This window comes from Macaca mulatta, chromosome 10 (genome assembly GCF_049350105.2).
Source record: "Macaca mulatta isolate MMU2019108-1 chromosome 10, T2T-MMU8v2.0, whole genome shotgun sequence".
In the NCBI taxonomy this organism is placed as follows: Eukaryota; Metazoa; Chordata; class Mammalia; order Primates; family Cercopithecidae; genus Macaca; species Macaca mulatta.
In genome coordinates, this window is record NC_133415.1 from 115695471 (window position 1) to 115713646 (window position 18176).

At 52.6% G+C, this 18176-nt stretch overlaps 1 protein-coding gene across 5 annotated transcripts in view; it reads right to left on the reverse strand.

The window, feature by feature from the left end:
* Positions 1-1182: 1182 nt before the first annotated feature.
* DIDO1 (death inducer-obliterator 1) overlaps positions 1183-18176 on the reverse strand; it is a 62772-nt gene continuing 45778 nt past the window's right edge. For all 5 annotated transcript variants that reach the window (XM_015148624.3, XM_077952158.1, XM_015148627.3 and 2 more), the window contains 5 exons: positions 17507-18035; positions 16626-16779; positions 15812-15901; positions 14810-15005; positions 1183-5871 (listed from right to left, as the gene is read on the reverse strand). In XM_015148624.3, the coding sequence (XP_015004110.3) occupies positions 2687-5871; positions 14810-15005; positions 15812-15901; positions 16626-16779; positions 17507-18035 (4154 nt within the window). In that variant the 3' untranslated portion in view covers positions 1183-2686. The remainder of the gene's footprint in view (positions 5872-14809; positions 15006-15811; positions 15902-16625; positions 16780-17506; positions 18036-18176) is intronic.

The window sequence follows — 18176 nt, forward strand, 5'->3', positions numbered from 1 at the left end:
CTTGTCTTTTCTGCCCTTCTAGTTAGGCCCCCCGAGCTCAGCCACAGCCACGGCCCCCACTGCCGCCTCCTCCCTGGGACTCACTGACGCCTGATGTGAGGGCTGGGCAGGGAAGGTGCTTGCTGCTTTGGGTGTTACCGCCTGTTGGAGGCCCCCGTGCCGAGTTCTCGAGTGAGATGGCTCTTTCCATTTTCCCCGACAGCTGCCTCGGCCTCCCTGCTGGAATAGGGAGCCACAGTTCAGTGACCCTGTGGTGACTTGTGGGCCTGTGGGTGTGCCAGGGCTCCGGGGCCTGGGCCTTTCCCTGCTTCGTGTGACCGACCGGGCCGCGGATGAGCCCAGAGGCAGACTGGAGCTGAGTCTTCCTCGCCACTTTTCCGCTCAGTGAGCCCTTTGGCTGCACGGGTCACGGTCTGGAGCTGTTGGAGAAGGCTGGTCAGCGCTGTTGCTGTCCCACCAGACACTTGGCCAAGGGGGCTGCACTGGTCTGCACGGGAACGTCCCACCAGCGTCTGCTCATGGCTGGGCTGTGGACCCGTAGGCTTGTTCAGAAGCCAAGCGCAGGCCAGGCGCCAGCTCACGGAGCCTGTCCCTGCAGCCACGCTGTGTGCAGGCACGTGGGGCACCATGTCTCCTCTATGGGCACTGCTGGGTCTGGGCCGCCAACCCCGCCTGCCCACCTGTGTCCTCAGCAGCAGCCCACGCCTGGCAGAGCCACCAGGCGCACTCTGTGCTGCAGCCCACGCCCGGCAGAGTCCGCGGGCGCACGCTCCGCTGTGGCCTGGATGGGCTGGGGCTTCGGGGCTCACTCCTCAACCATGAGACCCCTTCACCACAGCTGAGGCTGTCGCGGTGGTCTCGGGCTCCCACTCTGAAAGCCCCAGGAGAGGGTCTGAAGGGGGCGAGTCCCTCCTCCCGACCTTCCTGCCCATCGTCTCCAGAGCTGCATGGCACTGAGTCCCCACAGGCAGCGAGAGAGTTGCCCCGTGACGGAAGGATGTGGGGACCCGCACCCAGCCAGTCTCACCCTGGGCTCAGCATGAGTTCAGGGAGGGGTCCAAAGGGCACTCCTGCCCACGCCCAGGCAAACCATCAACAAGAAACTGGGTGGCCAGGGCGTCCGTGCACGACCCCAAACTTCTCGGCGTTAGAAAAAGGGTGATGAAGACCCGAGACAGAAACTTCCTGTGGCTGTTTATTCTACTGCGAGTAACAAAACCTATGTCGTTCCATGTTCTCATGTACAGTGATATAAGCCTCCGCAATATAAAATACAATTTACAGGAATCTCTATCAAGTAAACTAAAGAAACACACTTGATTTTTACATTTGTGTATTTAAATTAGAAAAATTTGCTTTATATGTTAAACAAACAAACAAAAAAACCCTTCACATCGTACTAGATGTTGGAAAGTGACACCTACTTTAATGTAATTTAACCTATGGACACTTGGCTTTCAACACCAAACATCTCAAACTGATACGTTCTCGATGTTTTCTTAACTTAAGAAATCTGTGCTATAAAGTGAAAAATCTGTAGTGACGTACAATGGAATAACAGACTCCAAAGGACAAGTGAAGTTCTTTAATTTTATATCTGTAAAAGTAACTTTATGAAAATATAAAAAATTATCAAAGTGTATTTGTACAAATAAATTAGCCAGATGTTTTTTACTTCACACTTCAGAAGTACTCAAAAAATACACAAGCAAGAGACTGTTTCACAGTGAACAGCTTCCTATCTCATTTGCAGTTCTTGAGCTAATAATCACTATTTCTCATCTCAGACTTTATACGAGTATTGTTCCACTTTCAAGGACAAACTTTTAAATGTATCATCTGACAAATACCAGTTTGAGGCTGACTGCACTTTTCTCGGGACACAGAACTGCTCAGAAGGTGAAACTGGACGAACAAAACGTTCCGATTATTCAGATCAAGGACTCCTCCCCGCCCCCAAAGTACACTTAATTGGTTTGTTACTTTTTTTTAGGCTGGTCAAACTTAACGTTTTTCAATAAATTGTTATTTAAAATGCAACAATTATACTAGGACAGATGTTGCTTTAAATCATGTTTTTGAAAAAATTGATAAGGTGACATACAAAAGCTGAGCTCGCTAAGAAATGTGTGTTTGTTTCCCAGTTGAAAATTGCAATTCAAATTTTATGACAAAAGAAAGATGCATTTGTAAGTTTTGTGTTTCTCAAGACTCCAGATACAAGCTACTAACACTTCTCCCCAGCCGCAGGGTGGACGCCTGCGGGTCACACCCACACCGGCCTCCGGGACAGCGGCTAAGACCTGTAAAAGCAGCTTCTGGAAACACAAACAGATGAGATGTCAGTGAAGGTATGGCTCTAGGGTCCAATGAAATTCCCTTAAAATTTACAATAGTCAAGTTATTGGAAAATGTAACTTTATGATCTGAAAAAGCAATATGCTCTGTAGGCAATTTCCCATTTCTTTAACTTTAAATGGAAATATTAAAGTTTAGTTTTTTTTAAAAAAGCATCAGAAGTGTAAAGATGTGAAATCTAGTAAGAAACCATTTACACAAAATTACAGTAATTTTTAAGTCCAGAATATTCTATCCTGAATCTAAGATCGTGGCTATTTCAAAAGCTATTTGTTCAACGCATGTTACGAACGTGGCTTTAAAAAGGGTCTCTGCCCGGCCGGGGCGTCTAGGCCTGCGAGGCGGTACCGGCGGCGTCGGAGGCCCTCGAGGCCTCGGGCTTCGGGTCCCGAGCGCTCTCTTTGCTCTTGCTCCGGTCTTTGCGGTCGCGGCCCCGCTCCCTGTCCCTGGCCTTGTCTCGGTCCCGCTCTCTGCTCCGGGACCGGTCCCGGTCGCGCCTCCGGTCTCGCTCGCGCTCTCGGTTCCTGCTCCGCTCCCGGCTGCGGTCCCACTCCTTGCCCCGGTCGGCCTCGCGCTCTCGGTCACGGTTGGCGCTCCTCTCCCGGTTTCTGTCCCAGTCCCGGCTGGAGTCCTTGTCCCGGTGTCGGTCCCACTCCCGGGCCCGGTCCCAGTCCCGCTCTCGGCTCCAGTTTCGGCCGCGCTCGCGCTCTCTCCTCCTGTCCTCGGACGCCCGGCCCTGGGCGTCGGGCTCCTCCAGCGGCTTCTCTTTGGGGCCCGCGTCAAAGCGCTCCCTCTGCCTCCCTTCGAAAGTCTGGTTTCTGTATTCGTGGCCTTTGCCCTCTCGGAAGTCGGGCGATGCCCACTGTCCGTCGGCCTCGGGGCCCTGTCCGGGCGCACCGGAGGAGAGCGCGGAGGGCGGGCCGGCCTCCTCCCAGCGGTCCTTCCGGTGCTGCGGGGGGTGGCTGGGGAGCTCCAGCAGGGGCCTGGGGCCCGGCTTCATCACCTGCGGGGCTTGGCCCTGGAAGTGAAATCGCGACGGGGTCTGCTCGTTTTTTTCAGAAAAGGGCGCAGACCCCCGTAGTCCACCAAACTGCAGCGGTGCTGGCGCCCTTTGGTTTGTGAATCTTGGTGGTGAATGGACCCTCTGGTCTTCGAACTGCTGAGGCTGAATGCCCCTGGGACCTGGCATAAAGTTAGGGACCTGGCCTCTGGGTCCTTCGAACTGGTTGGGATGAGGGCCCCGGGTAGCTTCAAACTGACTAGGATGGGGCCCTCTTGGGCCCACGAAATGGCCAGGGGGTGGTCCTCTCTGACCTCCAAACTGAGAGGGAGGGGGGCCGCCTCGGGGGCCTTTCAGCTGGGACAGCAGCGGCCTTCTCTGGCCTCCGAACTGGAAAGGCGCGCCGCCTCTGCCTCCCAGAAACGGGGCTTGCTCTGTCCCTTCAAACTGGGCGGGGGTGCCCGAGACCTCGTTATACGGGGCGTCCTGGAACTCCCTCTTCTCCCCATGGGGATCCTTGCGTTCTTCAAATTGGGATGGTGCCACTCCTCGTGGTCCACCAAGGTAAGAGGGTGAGGGGCCTCTGCTGTCCCCATAAGGAGGTGGCCCATGTTGCCCCGAGAATAAGGAAGGGATGGGCCCCTTCTGGGCTCCAAATCTGGCTGGCGGAGGCCCTCGTGGCCCATCGTTAGAGGCGATACTCTCTTCTGGAAACGGAGGGGCTGGCCCCCTTGGTCCCGGGAAATTGGGGCCATGAAGCCCTGACATCCCCAAAGCATGAGGTCCAGGTTCACGCTGACCTTGAAACTGGGGCTGAGCACCCCCCACTTTCTGTCCTGGTGTGGGGAGCGGGGTGGTGCCCTCGCCGGGTCTGGCCTGTGGCTCTCTGTCCCCCTCTGTTTCAACTGCAGGGCTGCTGCTCCTTCCAGCAGAAAGAAGATTTCTTGGGTCCTCATACTGAGCTGAGCCAAGAGCCTTGTCCTGCGACGCGAACCCCGGGCTGGTGAAAGGGTCCCGCTCACCGTCGTGCTGCAGCGGGAAGCTGGGCTGCAGGGCACCACAGGGTGGTGTGGGCAGCAGCACCCTCCGGGCAGGCCTGGCCGAGCTGTCTCCAGCCATGGCAGGGCGGGTGCCCTCCCCAGGCTCTGCCTTCCAGTCGTCCTGCTCGGACCCCGCTGGGGGCTTTTCACCTGAAGCCCAGGGGGAAGAGGCTGGCTCCTTTTCCTCCAGGACTGGCACGGGTGCCTGGCCCACAAGGCTGCCCCTGCAAGCATCTCTCTCAGGCAGGGCACCCTGGGCACCACGTGCCGAAAGCCTGGAGAGAGGCTCCCCCTCCCCGTCACCGGTCTCGGCGGCCAGGCGCCTTGCCTGCCGTGGGTCTCTGTGGTTTGATGCCTGGCTGGCGGGGGGCAGGGAGGTGGGCTTGTCTGCGGGCTGCTGCTCTTGCTGGAACAGCTCCGCCTTGGGCAAGGATGACTTTGGTGGTGGAGACATCAAGGCGTCCGACACTGAGAAGTGGGCCATGGAGACCCCGACTGCGGCCCTCTGCTGCCTGAGAGCTTCTTCCTGCTCCTCCAGCTGTCTCTTCTGCTCCTCGATCTGTTTGTTCAGCTCTTCTAGCATCTTCTGTTGTTCCACCAAGGAGGGCGTGGCGGCCCCAGCCACCGGCTCAGCAGGCCTGTCCACGGAGTTCCTTCTCACGTCGGCACACATCCTGTTGGGCAAGTCATCAACGGTCACTTTTGCTTCTTCTAAGATGGTCTCATCCTCGGGGTCGTAGGCCACCTCTTCCCGCTCGGCTGGAGCTGCTTCAGGAGCCCTTTCCACCTCATGGCGCCGGCCTCGCTCCACAAGCTGAGTGTCGAAAGCCCTCTCGGGGTCATACTCCTCCTCGGGGTCGTATGGCCTGTCATCCTCCTCTTCCTCTAGAGCCTTATCTTTTGAGAACTGACCGAACTGCTGGACGATCGGATCTAACAGCGGAGGCGCCGGCACCCCGTCCTCTGCTGTGGTTTTGGGCTCCTGGGGGAGACCTGCGGTGGACCCAGGCGGCTCCCGGACAGAGGGGTCGAATGATTTCTTCTTTCCAAAGAGAGTCTGCAGGATGTGCTCCAGTGGTGACGCTGTTTTGGAAGCAGAGGAAGCGGCGGAGGAAGCTGCCGTGGAGGCTGCTGCTGCTGTTGTGGCTGCTGTGGCTGGGCTGGTGGCTGCAGGTTTGAGGGATGACAACACTTTTAGCACCGGCGGTTCTGGAAGAGGGGGCGGAGGGGGAGGCGACCCAGGGGGTGTGCTGCTGACAGCCGTGTCTGCAGAGTAGAGCTGATACTTGGAGGGCTTCTTTTCGGACTGCGGGGCTGTGGTTACTTTTGGATAGGCCGGAACGTCCACTTCTTCTTGTTGAAGTCGGGTTCGCTTTTCATCCATCTTGTCTAACTCTCCAGTGTTTGCGGGACGTTTTATTTTTTGGCAGATTACTAATCCAAGAATTATATTCGGACGTGGTGACTCAAGACCTGAAAAACAAAATATTTGCAAATTTTAGAATCTAAATCCAACTTTCACCCTTTAGAGGTGAATTTTATTAAGGGCTTTCATGGGGAACGTTTAACAGACAGAAATAAGCCATTCTGTGGCAAAATAAAATCAAGTGTCAAGATAGTTGCAAAAGCCTGGATGATTCTGCCCCAGGAACGCATCGTCCCAGGAACGCACCATCCCGAGAACGCACCAAGCCAGTCTTCCCGGAGCCATGTGAAGGGGGCGACTAACCCCTCGTCACCAACCACGGAACTGAAGGCCCAATTCACGAGGGAATTCATCCCAATCGTCGGAATTTGTTACATATTTTAAAGAAATTATCTGTAATGCTAGAGCAGAAGTGTGGAGGGGAGGGAGGCTGTGGTGGGAACCTACAGGGGTGGAAAGGGCATTGTCCCAGGTGCCCTTAACACAACAGCTCAGCTATGCTCTTTTTCCCCTCGTGCCACTGCCAGGAAGGTAACAGCCCTTTTTTTTTTTTTTTTTGAGATGGAGTCTCGCTCTGTTGCCGCAACCTCGGCTCACTATAACCTCTGCCTCCCGGGTTCAAGCGAATTCTCCTGTCTCAGCCTCCTGAGTAGCTGGGATTACAGGCACACACCACCATGCCTTGCTAATTTTTGTGTGTTTAGTAGATAAGGGGTTTCACCATGTTGGCCAAGCTGGTCTTGAACTCCTGACCTCAGGTGATCCACCCGCCTCGGCCTCCCAAAGTGCTGGGCTTACAGGCATGAACCACGACACCTGGCCCCCTTTTTGTCTTTAACTTAGGAGTTGCAACACATAATTACTCTAAATATACTAATATTAAATGTTTGATTAGGTGCCAATTCAACTCAATTCAGAATTATCAATAAAGCACAAGCATGAGGTCATCCATTAGTCTCTGGTGTCAGAATTACAACTACACAGGAAAAACGGCATTAAATGAAATGGCTAAAATAAATGCTTTGGACTGGGCATGGTGGCTCACGCCTGTAATTCCAGTACTTTGGGAGGCCAAGGCAGGTGGATCATGAGGTCAAGAGTTCAAGACCAGCCTGGCCAACATGGTGAAATCCTGTCTCTACAAAGAATACAAAAATTGGGCCAGATGCGGTGGCTTACACCTGTAATCCCAGCACTTTGGGAGGCCAAGGTGGGCAGATCATGCGGTCAAGAGATCAAGACCATCCTGGCCAACATGGTGAAACCCTGTCTCTACTACAAATACAAAAATTAGCTGGGTATGGTGGTGCACACCTGTAGTCCCAGCTACTCAGGAGGCTGAGGCAGGAGAATCGCTTGAACCCGGGAGGCGGAGGCTGCAGTGAGCCAAGATCACGCCATTGCACTCCAGCCCGGGCAACACAGTGAGACTCGGTCTCAAAAAAACAAAACAAAAAACAAAAAGTAGCCAGGCGTGGTGGCGTGTGCGTGTAGTCCCAGCTACTCAGGACACTGAGGCAGGTGAATTGCTTGAACCTTGGAGGCGGAGATTGCAGTGAGCCGTGATCGTGCCACTGAACTCCAGCCTGGGTGACAGAGTGAGACTCCGTCTTGGAAAAAAAAAAATGTTTTAGGTTTAGAAAGAAATTCAGTGAGCATTCACATATCAAAGACTGCCTGAGGCTTGCGTCCTGGTAAACACAGGACACGGTGCTCACATAAAGCCCAGAGGTGCTCAGCAAATGGGTGGCAAAGAGCAGAGCAGGTGAACGACGCGCACTGGGGATTTTAGGGCACAGTATTAGTTAAAAAAAAATTCTTCAAAGAGAACTATTCCCAACGTTGTAAGTTGTGGTAACTTAGATCAGGAGTACTAATATTCCAGTAACAACCCTCCCCACACTCATAATCAATCAAGAATGCCAAAGGGGAATAGAAAAACCCACATCCCAAAACAGCAGCTGAGGGAAAAATGATACACATGGGCAGAGCATTTCGGCAGCGTAACAATATATGAAACTAAACCGTAAAAACTCAATGTACAGATAATTTAACATTACTGTGGTATACAAAAGGTGCTCACGTTACAGCTTTTTTTCCCTTACAATGACAACCAGTACGATTTCCCGTGCCTCTGGTGATGTTAAAGACCATCACAGATCGCTTCAGGTTGTTTGGACAGGCACCACCCTGTAGTTCTAAACACATTTGTTGTTAATCTCCCTAAATTCCACTAAGGAATTGATGGACAGGCTGAGCACAGAGGGTGGTGGGTGTCCATCTCACCCTTAAGGGAGGAATACCAGGCCTGCCAGACTGAGTTGGGACCAGCCTGCTCATGGGATGCTCCCTCCCTCCTGGCGAGAGGGCCAAAGGCCTCTTCCTTCACAGGCTGCCTGGCAGAGCTGAGACTCGAGCGCGGCGAGCGGGGTGAGGTATCCCAGCACCTCACCTCCACCTCCTCTTCATTCTGTTCCCCGGATGGTAGCATGGTGCCAGTGAAAGGGCTGGGTGGGCACAGAAGGAGGGAAGCAGGAAAGCCAGCCAGGCCACACCGAAGGGCACAGCTGAGCTCTGCTGCTCAGCAAATATGAAGGGCAACCTGTCAAGTTCACGTTCTGATTAACATGAGTTAAACATATTTTTAAATAGTACTTCTCTCACCACAATAGCTATCTTTTTACTGAATAAGCCGTTACATAGCTTACTCAAATCCACTTTTCGGGTATGGACAGTTGTGAAATTGGCTATTATGGCCTTCCCGGACCATACATCTGCAGAGCCCACCACGCCCTGGTGGGAAGGGCACTGAGGCTCAGGCTGAGTTCCTGTAAGCCAGGCCCTCTCCCTGTGAACCTGACACGGGGAACAGACACAGGCCTGGGCTAGGCTTCGGGAGGGACCCCAGGCAGTAGGGCTTGTGGGGCCTCGTGTGGGGAAGTCACCTGGGGGAGCCTAGTGCTGACTCATTGACACAGAGGGGACATGCCGCCCAAGGGAGACTCTCAGCTTCTAAAGGGCTGTCAGGGTGGCGGAATGATGTACAAAATCACTGTTACGTAGTCCCGTCTTGTGGTGTGTCACTCCAACTCAAACTTTTAATGGCTAACTTGCTTGTTAATGAAAAAAATAATTAGTATATCCCAGCTCTGGCAAGATTCTTTAGTCTTGAAAACAGCAACCATCTGGAGATTGGCATCAAACACGCAGCTGGCACGTGTAAATGCTCCCAGCTCTTGGTGCTATCTGCAGACACTGGTGACTGAATAAAGCTGCAGAGTCAGATGGGTGTTCATTCTGAATTTCCCCGCCATTTAAAATTTAAATTGGGCTGTCCAAAAAGGCACACCCGTTGTGAAACAAACTTGTCACCCACTCCTGTTTGTTACTATGGTTGCATGAACATGTAAAACGTGGCCGGCACCCGCTCCTGTTTGTTACTACGGTCGCGTGAATATGTGAAGAGTGGCCAGCACCTTGGAAATCACTCTTCACGGAAGCAGCAGTGCCGTTCAGCTGACCGGACCTTGGGAGCCATCTTCCCTGGAGGAGAGGGTGCCTGGCAGTGCCTGACATGTCCAGACGACCAGTAAGGTCAAAAGGTCACAGAGCCCCCACCTCAGGAGGGGCAATGAAGGTTGCCCAGGGGCTGTTCCCAGGCTCACCCCTCCCCTCGGCAACTGCCCCGTGGTGTGTGTGAACCCTGGGAGGGAGTGTGCCCCGGGAAGGTGCAGAGACTGAGGCCTGCGTGAAGCAGGCACCAGCCAGGCCGCAGGCGGCACAGGGCACGGCAGGCTTACCCACCCACCTCCCTCCTGAGGGCTACTGAGGCCCTCAGTTCATAAAGCAGGTGGCCAGGAGCAACCAGGGCCCGGGGCCCGGAGATGCAAGCTGTGGCTAAACGTGCCCCTGCACTTCCACTGAAGGGTACTGATCAGGCCTGGAACAAGGGTGTGGACGTTCCCCCAACACCCTCTGAAAGGCCAGAGGACGAAATGGTTTTCTTCTGGGCGTATCATGTGCAAGCAAACGGGCCTTTTTAGCACCACGTCTGTGTCCTTTGCATATTCACGAAGGAGGCGTCTGGACTCAGTGGTCAGAATCAGACCACACGCACAGGAAAAGAACGCAAGACACTGAAGACAGAGGGTGTATTCGAAAAGCTGTGTGGGCCAAGACCAAAACCAGGATCTGTGTCCAGGTGTGTCGGCAATAGGGACTGGGGGACAAGGCAGCTGACGAAGGAAACCACCTGCTTCGGAGGGTGCAGGAAGCGCCCTTGGTACTGAACCTGAGGCTGCAGGAAGACACGCCCTCTTACTAATGAACCACCTGAAACCTGACTCCTCCCAACCCCAAACTATCACAATGAGGCCTTTACCCCTAAACTCACCCACCGAGCACATCCTACTATCAGTTCTTAAAATGAAAACTCTCTCAATGGTCTGCTTCTGTCAAAACAAAATGTTCACACCTGCTGGAACAGAAACTGTGTGGAAGTTAATCAACAAGGGTTCTGAGTATGACTTGGATAGAAAGACTTGGCAATTAAGGTGGGAAGAAGTGACTTCCCCCAGCCCACCAAACACACCCACTCACACACACACAGACCCTCCCTCGTTCCAACTGGGAATCCCTACGACCTGCACAAAGCCGCTGGGTCCAGCACGCCTCAGGTGAGAGAGCGATGTCCATCTTCTTCTGGGTGCCGGGGTGCTGAGAAGGGCCCCAGGGCAGCACCAGCCTGCACCGCGTCAGCTCTAGCCCCTGCCAGGCGGGCTGCAGGGCTGGGGGCACCACCAGGGTGTGCTGCGCTGGCTTATGGAAAGCAAAGGGGGGCCTAGGAGAGGTGACCAGGAGCCACCAAATGGTTCCAATTCAAACAAACAAGGACCAGTTTCCACGAAATATGTTTATTGATTTAGGAGGAGAAGGCAGTACATTCCATTCAATACTGATTACAATTTCCATGCAAAGCTACTGTTACATACACACATGAAAACTGAAGAAATGCTTACCTGACAATATTTCAAGTCAGAATTTCTCAGCTAATTTAGAAAGCAGTTAAAAGTAAATACAGAAGGACACTATGGATTCATTCTTCCCAGAAGAGCTTTCTAATGTATAAAGACCTCAGAGAAAGGAGCCCTTTCCATTGGAGCAGCTACAGAGGGCGGTGTTCCTCCGGCCCTGTACTTGGGGGGAACAGACTGTGCACCCATGTTTATGGACCGAGGTCACTCGACAGGCATTTCAGACCAAGGCTCCAAGGCCTGCGGCTTCACGTGGAAATGACGGGGGCTGGGCATGGTTTATAGGCAGGCATCTTGGCTGTGGTCCAGTCCTGTAAGGGCCCCACACAGAACCCTCCACGATGAGCTTTCAACCCGACTCATCTCCCTTCCATGAACAAGGCCCTGAGACAGGCCCAGACTCTGCCACCCCAAGTCCCTGCGGGGGGCCCTGTTGGTAGAGCTGGAACTGAGTGGGGTAAATATCTAGGTGGAGAAGGTCACCCGGACCCAGGCCTCCCAGTTGCCCCCCAGTGATGCTGAGTTACGGAGAGTGCCTCCACTGCAGGGCAGAAGGGCAGAGGAAGAAAACCTGGTGTTTTTGTGGACAAATCATTAAGACATGCAAGGACAAATGTCCTCGGGGAGATCCAGCTACTGCTGTGAACTGCACGGCTCCCGAGGGTGCTGCAGGGGCAGCTCCACTCTCACTGCCCAAGAAGGGCCAAGTGTTGACGGGGCGGGTGACTTGGTTTCCCCTGAGGGCACAGCTGGGCACCTTCAGTCCTTCACTTGCTTAGATGTGAACAGCAAGCACCAACGGGGCTGGGACTAGACACCACGCTGTCAGAACCCATTAGGCCCCATGTGTGGGAGGCAGGACACCTGCAATTGTGTGGTATAAACTGAGGCACATGGATGAGTCGGTCACTCTTTTCTGTGTGAATCTCTACCCCCAACAGGACCTTCTCCTTAACACCCCCAGGGGAAGATGCTCCCACATCAGTGCCCTGATGCAGATGGGCAGCTCAAGGCTGGGGCGCCAGGTCTCCTTCAGGCCTGTGCTGCATGTGCTGCAGAGAACTGAGGCTCTGGAATGGCACTGGGCCCTGCAGACCCTCGCCCAGCACTTCCAGGGGCATGACTCTAGGCCACGCAGCACACACTCACCCCTGACCACAGCTCTGTGGAGTCACCACCATCAGTGCCCTCAGGTGTGGCCTGTGCTGTCCAAGGGCTTCTGGGCAGAGACTAGCTCCATGAGGACAGGGTCCGCTGAGACAGGAAACGTGCCAAGACCTAGCCTTACACACACACACACACACACACACGCACTACACATTTACACCACAAAGCCAGGACACACACATACATGTTTATATCTAGAAAACGCCAAGTCAAGTAATCAGTACGTGAAGTGGGCCAAGTACCCAATGGCCTGGCCTGGGGAAAAGGCTGTTTAGTGACCATGGAAGTGTGTGAAATTTCACGCACACATATTCATGTCAACAAGGACATCAGGAGAATTCAACATTATACTGAAGCCTTAAGTTAAAACATTTCTGAAGTGTATGGAAAAGTTTCACTCGCTGTTACTTCTCTAAAGTCCCTTGCCCTGTGTTACTTTACCCAGACGCCTCTGCTCTTTATGGTGCGTCAAAGTCCCCGGAGCGTTTGTGTGTCCCCGTCAGGTGGCGTTGTGGCCTCAGCGAGTGCCTTGGTGGGCGAGTGTGACGTTTCCCCAGCTGGTCGCGGAGCTGACAGTGTGGGTGGTTGGCACCATCGCACTCAACAGACAAGGTGAGTGACCCCAGCCCAGCCCTCCTTGTCCCGGTGCCATCCGGGAGGTGCCGGGAGACCTGTCCTCTCCCTCTGCCCCAGGGCTGCACCTGCCCAGCCAGCCCTTGCTGTGGGGAGAACGGGGGTGCCGCTCCTCTGGTGGCCTCCCTGGGCCCCATCACTGCCCAGTGTGGGGAACCCCATCCGAGGCCCTCCCTGGGCCCTGTCCCTGCCCAGTGTGGGGAACCCTGTGCCCGGCATGTGCCAGGGCTCGCTCAACACCCTACAACCTGTGCTCACCTGACAGCTCCAAGTTTGGAGATGGAGTAGGGAGAGGAGCTCAAAAAAGGACGAAATATCGCTTCAATTTTTTTTTTTTTTTTGAGACGGAGTCTCGCTCTGTCACCGGGGCTGGAGCGCAGTGGCCGGATCTCAGCTCACTGCAAGCTCCGCCTCCCGGGTTCACGCCATTCTCCTGCCTCAGCCTCCTGTGTAGCTGGGACTACAGGCGCCCGCCACCTCGCCCGGCTAGTTTTTTGTATTTTTTTAGTAGAGACGGGGTTTCACCGTGTTCGCCAGGATGGTCTCGATCTCCTGACCTCGTGATCCGCCCGTCTCGGCCTCCCAAAGTGCTGGGATTACAGGCTTGAGCCACCGCGCCCGGCCCGCTTCAATTTTTTTAAAAAGGGGAGGCTCGCTATCTATGAATTCACGTTTCTGTAAATAAAAAGTGCTCTTTTCACCCCAGCAGTGAGGCGCTGAGGCGCCGCAGTGTCTGCACTGACTGCACACACACTGCTGCTGCACTTGCAACTGACCAGGGGGTCTTCACAGGTGCCGGAGAGGTCAGCTTCTCGGTCTTCACCTCCAGGAGGGCCGGGCTTTTCCTCTCCCTGGTCACGTGGAGCTGGCCAGAGCTCTTCACAAGCATCACCTAGAACCTCTACCAGGGTCCTTTCTGCCACCCATTAGGTGGCATCTCTTTGTCCCAAGTAGGATTTGAGGGGACACACTAAAGCACTTTGCTTTTAAAAATGTATCTGGCACTAAAATAATTTAATGCATCATGCCAGCAAATATTTAACCCTGAAATTACTGATACCAACCAATCCCTTTATGGACATACAATTCCACAACAGAGGCACAGGCTGAGCCCACTCCAGCTGTGAAATGGGCTCCAGTAGGAACATAGGCTGTGCCTGGGGTGACAGAAGCCTCGCCCAAGATGTGGAGTGGCCCCTACAGGACCCAGCTAGCTAGGGTGCGGCGTGAGGAGTGTGGGTGGGAGCACCCTGCACAGCTGTGGCAGGAACACCTGCCGAGGCCTGGTGACAGGGACAGAGGGCACTGAGGCACAGGGTCTAGACAGCACCTGCCTTTATGACGAAGCACTTAAGAGGACACTGTGTGATTCACGCACCCACTTTTAGAGAACACTGATCCTCTGAGGACTGCATGGCCAAGGAGACACTGCAGTTGGGCAGCGGATACTCATCCCTAACTGAAGTCACATCAGCTTTTGCTAAGGGGCTATGAAAGAGCTGGTCACTGACAGAGCATGTGGCCCCTGGAACCACCCTCAACCCTTGACAAAGAAGATATATTTTAGGCTATTTGTAAATAATCGTTTAAGTACAGTACTTCCCAAGGAATGTGCAAACACAAAGTAGCTGGCCAAAGATGAATGAAGCTATTACAATTTGAGCCACAGATTTGAAAGTAATTCTTTCTAGAAATAGTTTTCTATGTCATTATTTTTAAATCTCCTGGAAATCCATCCCTGTTAGAGAAGTCACCCCTGATGGAGCCACTTCCTGGTGTGTGCTGGCTCCTGAGTCTATCTGGAGGAAAGAACAAGGCAGCTGGGAGTGTCACCTCCCTTTCTGGCTGAGCCTCGGGCTCCCGGGCACTGCGTCTTCTCTGACCTGAGGCCCGGATGAGCTGGTTGCAAGCTGTGGGTTTTTCCCTCTCTAAAAAACTCTTCTAAGACAATTTATGCTGTGAATAGGGGGCACTTCTAGTGCCACAGTCCTACGCCCTCAAAGATCAATCCTATTGCTAACCGCTGAGTCTGTGCTCCTAACTCCTGCTCCCAAAGAGCCCTGGGCTGGTCAGGACCCAGCGGGGCACGTCAGTGGGAGGAGGGGTGCAGGTGCAGGTGGGCCTCACCTCCACCCAGAAAGCCAGCGCTTACCTGGTCCCTCAAAGGGCAAGAGTTTGGATGGAACAGGGTCCTGGGCGCTCAGTGGGATCAGGTAGAGGTCCTTGACGTGCCTGTTGTTATTAGCTACAACACCAAAGCGGCCACGGCTGCTAAAATAGGAGTAGAGAGAGATATAGGCGACCTCCTCTTCCTCTGTGGCGGGGTGGAAGCGGATCAGACAGAGCTCCTGCAATGGAAGAGTGGGAAGCACTCATAAAGAAAATGCGGCTCAAGCATCACACGCCCGATTCACATCCTGCTTTCAACAGGAAACCTTGTAAAATCTCTCCTACTCACAGCCATGATCTCACAGAGCTCCTGTCTCAGTGAGGCAATTCACGTGACATGTAAGCCCAGCAGTGTCTGGAGCAGAGCTGGCTTTTCCTACATGCATGATGGCCCCGGTCACGAGGAACCAGCTGCATGATCTGCAATGGCTGGCTGTGCACCTCCCCAGAGGAGGGTTAAACTAGACGACAGGATCTAGCCCTTTTGTGAACCTGACGAAGACTAGAGCTTCCCCAGAGAAAAACCACAGACACACACAGCTGTAGCTAAATCTCAGGGGTCCCAGAAAACCAAGACCGTTTAAGAGCCCGGGTTGAGTGCCCTGAGCCTGATCACCCCCGCAAAAGACACCACCTGCTCCTTCAATCATTAAAAAAACAAGAAAATAAAGCTTATATATTTCTTACTAAAATTTAACTGCACATACATTATAATAAATTAGAAACAACCTCCTACCACTGTATACTCAAACACCTTCACATAGTAATACAACTGTATAAACTTTTTTTTTTTTGACAGTCTTGCTCTCCCAGGCTGGAGTGCAGTGGTGTGATCTCAGCTCACTGCAAAACTTAATTTTTAATATTCACCTGGAAATAGGCTAACATTTTAAGTGTTAACCCATCAAAATAAGAGGTTAAAAAAAGATGTGTTTAAATAAACACGATTTTCCATGGTTGCCGAATTTATACTATAAGCAGATACCTTAGACACAGAAGACTTGAGTTTGCCAACATAATCCCAAACTGTCTTCGGTGCAATCCTCCCACCAATGTGGATCGTGTCAGGCAAATCCTAAACAGAAAGCACTGGAGTAAATCACTTTGAACTGCAGTAGTCACAAAAAGATGAATGCAGTCATTTGAAGGCACATACTATCCAAGATTCAAGAAGACCACCACTATTCCAAGGAAAACAGTCATTCTTGTATTAAATGTTGTATTAAATCCAGGATTACAAGTTACCAAATCCGAGGGGGGGATGATGCCAACCTTCTGCCAAACAGATTATGTTTAGAAATCACTGCCCAACACTTCTATGCTGTCTTTATGTACATACACAGAGAGTAACGATTCACGTATGAGCCAGGGTGACTCCTTGCATTAAAGTCATAAATTCCAGTGCTGTTTTCTGGTTAATTCTAGAACTAAAAGGCCTGCCATGGGGTCATATGCGCCACCCCACAAGTGGCCAGGTGTGTGTAGAGCTGGCTCCGAACACCTGGCTGTGCTGGTGGCTGTGCGCACAGCCATCTGGTCAGTGCCCCAGCGAAACTGGTCACTGACAGGCCAGACTACAGGCTCACATTTCTGACCCTTTCCAAACTGCTGAACCTGTGGACTCATCATAGCCATCACCACTTTGCATTTAGAGGCATTTCTGTAACCAGATAGTCAGTTGCAAGGGTGTCAGGCATTTCTGTTTCTCTCCTACTTCTTGAAAGTCATGTGTTTGACTCTAGTTTAGAAACTCCTATGAAAGACACACACACACGCACACACATTTTCTTGGTTCTAACCTCACTGAGGTAATCAAAACACCCAGAGACAGGATACGCCTTAGTGACAAATTTTGCCACACTCTGCATGTTAATAAATCCTTTCCAAATGGTGCTGAGTCGAGACAAAAAGAGGGTCGTGTCTCCCTCTGGAGGGGACCGTGATTCTGAGGTGCTGTAAAACAAAACCATGAAAAAAAAGTCAATGTCCCTCTGTGAAATGAGAATTTCAAAAGTAGATTTTTTTTTTTTTTTTTTTTTTGAGACAGGATCTCATTCTGTCGTGCAGGCTGGAGTGCAGTGGGGCAACACGGCTGGCTGCAGTCTCCACCTCCCAGGCTCAGGTGATCCTCCCACCTCAGCCTTTCAAGTAGCTGGGACTACAGGCGTGCATTATCTCGCCTGGCTAATTTTTGTCCTTTTTGTAGAGATGGGGTTTTGCCATGTTGCTCAGGCTGGTTTCAAACTCCTGGGCTCAGGCACACCTCCCACCTCTGCCCTGCAACATGCTGGGGTGACAGGTGTGAGCCACTGTGCCTGGCTTCAAGAGTACAAAGACTTTATATGTAAAAGCAAAAGTGAACTCTTGTAAGTTTTACGTTTTTGGTAGCTTACTTTTGCCAATTACTTACTTTAATTATAATGATACAGACATTTTGGTTAAAGAAAAATAAAGTGAATAGACAACAAAACTGGATGAGCACAAATCTAAATGTAAATTTCCAAGATCTCTACTTCCAAAAGGACAATAAGGCACCCTACAACTGGAACGTTCTAAAAGATGAGAGTGAAGTTGTATTCCAGCTTAAATTTCTGAGTTCAACTATTTAGTCACCAGTTATCTTTCCTTTTGTTAATCTAAAAAAAGTCTGGCTTGTTGAGACCACACCTGAAGTACCCACCTGATATTTGGTGACGGAGTAACTGACAAGTATCTTGGGTCAGGAGATGAGGACGGCTTAGCTAGTATGGACTTGGGCACCATCACAGAAGTCAAGACAGGCTTCGGCACGTCCTGTCTGGCTTCCACCACGTGGGTGCTGTCTGGGCGGGCTGCTGCGGAGGCCACGGCTGTGCATGAACTGCTTGGAGCGGTCCTGGGGTCCCGGCCGGACACTGTGACGGTGGTGACCAACCCGCTCCCACAGGAGGCTGGGCAGGGGGACAGGTCTTCCAGCGGGGAGGGCTCGGGATGACCATCTCCTAGAGGCCCAGGGAAGTATGTTCTGTCCGCGTTTGGATGAGAAGCACTTTCCAGGCCTGGCTCAGAGGCAACTTCAGGCAGAGCCTCCGGCATCACCTCATCAGCTGGATCAGGAGCTGGGTCAGGGGCAGAGCTGTCAGGTTTCGATTTTAAGTCTTCTTTCTTAACAGAAGCTGACAATTTTTGTTTTTTTGGAGCTGGCTCATCTTCTGCAGAGGGAACCTGGCCTGAAGAAGGCAAGGAAAGGCTCTGTGAGAAACCCAGCCGGCACACAACTGTTTCTCACACCAAGCCGAAAGCAACACTCTAAAGGCAGGGCAGGAAATCATTCTGGCCTTTCTGCATGTTTAAGCTTGGCTTAAGTGTAG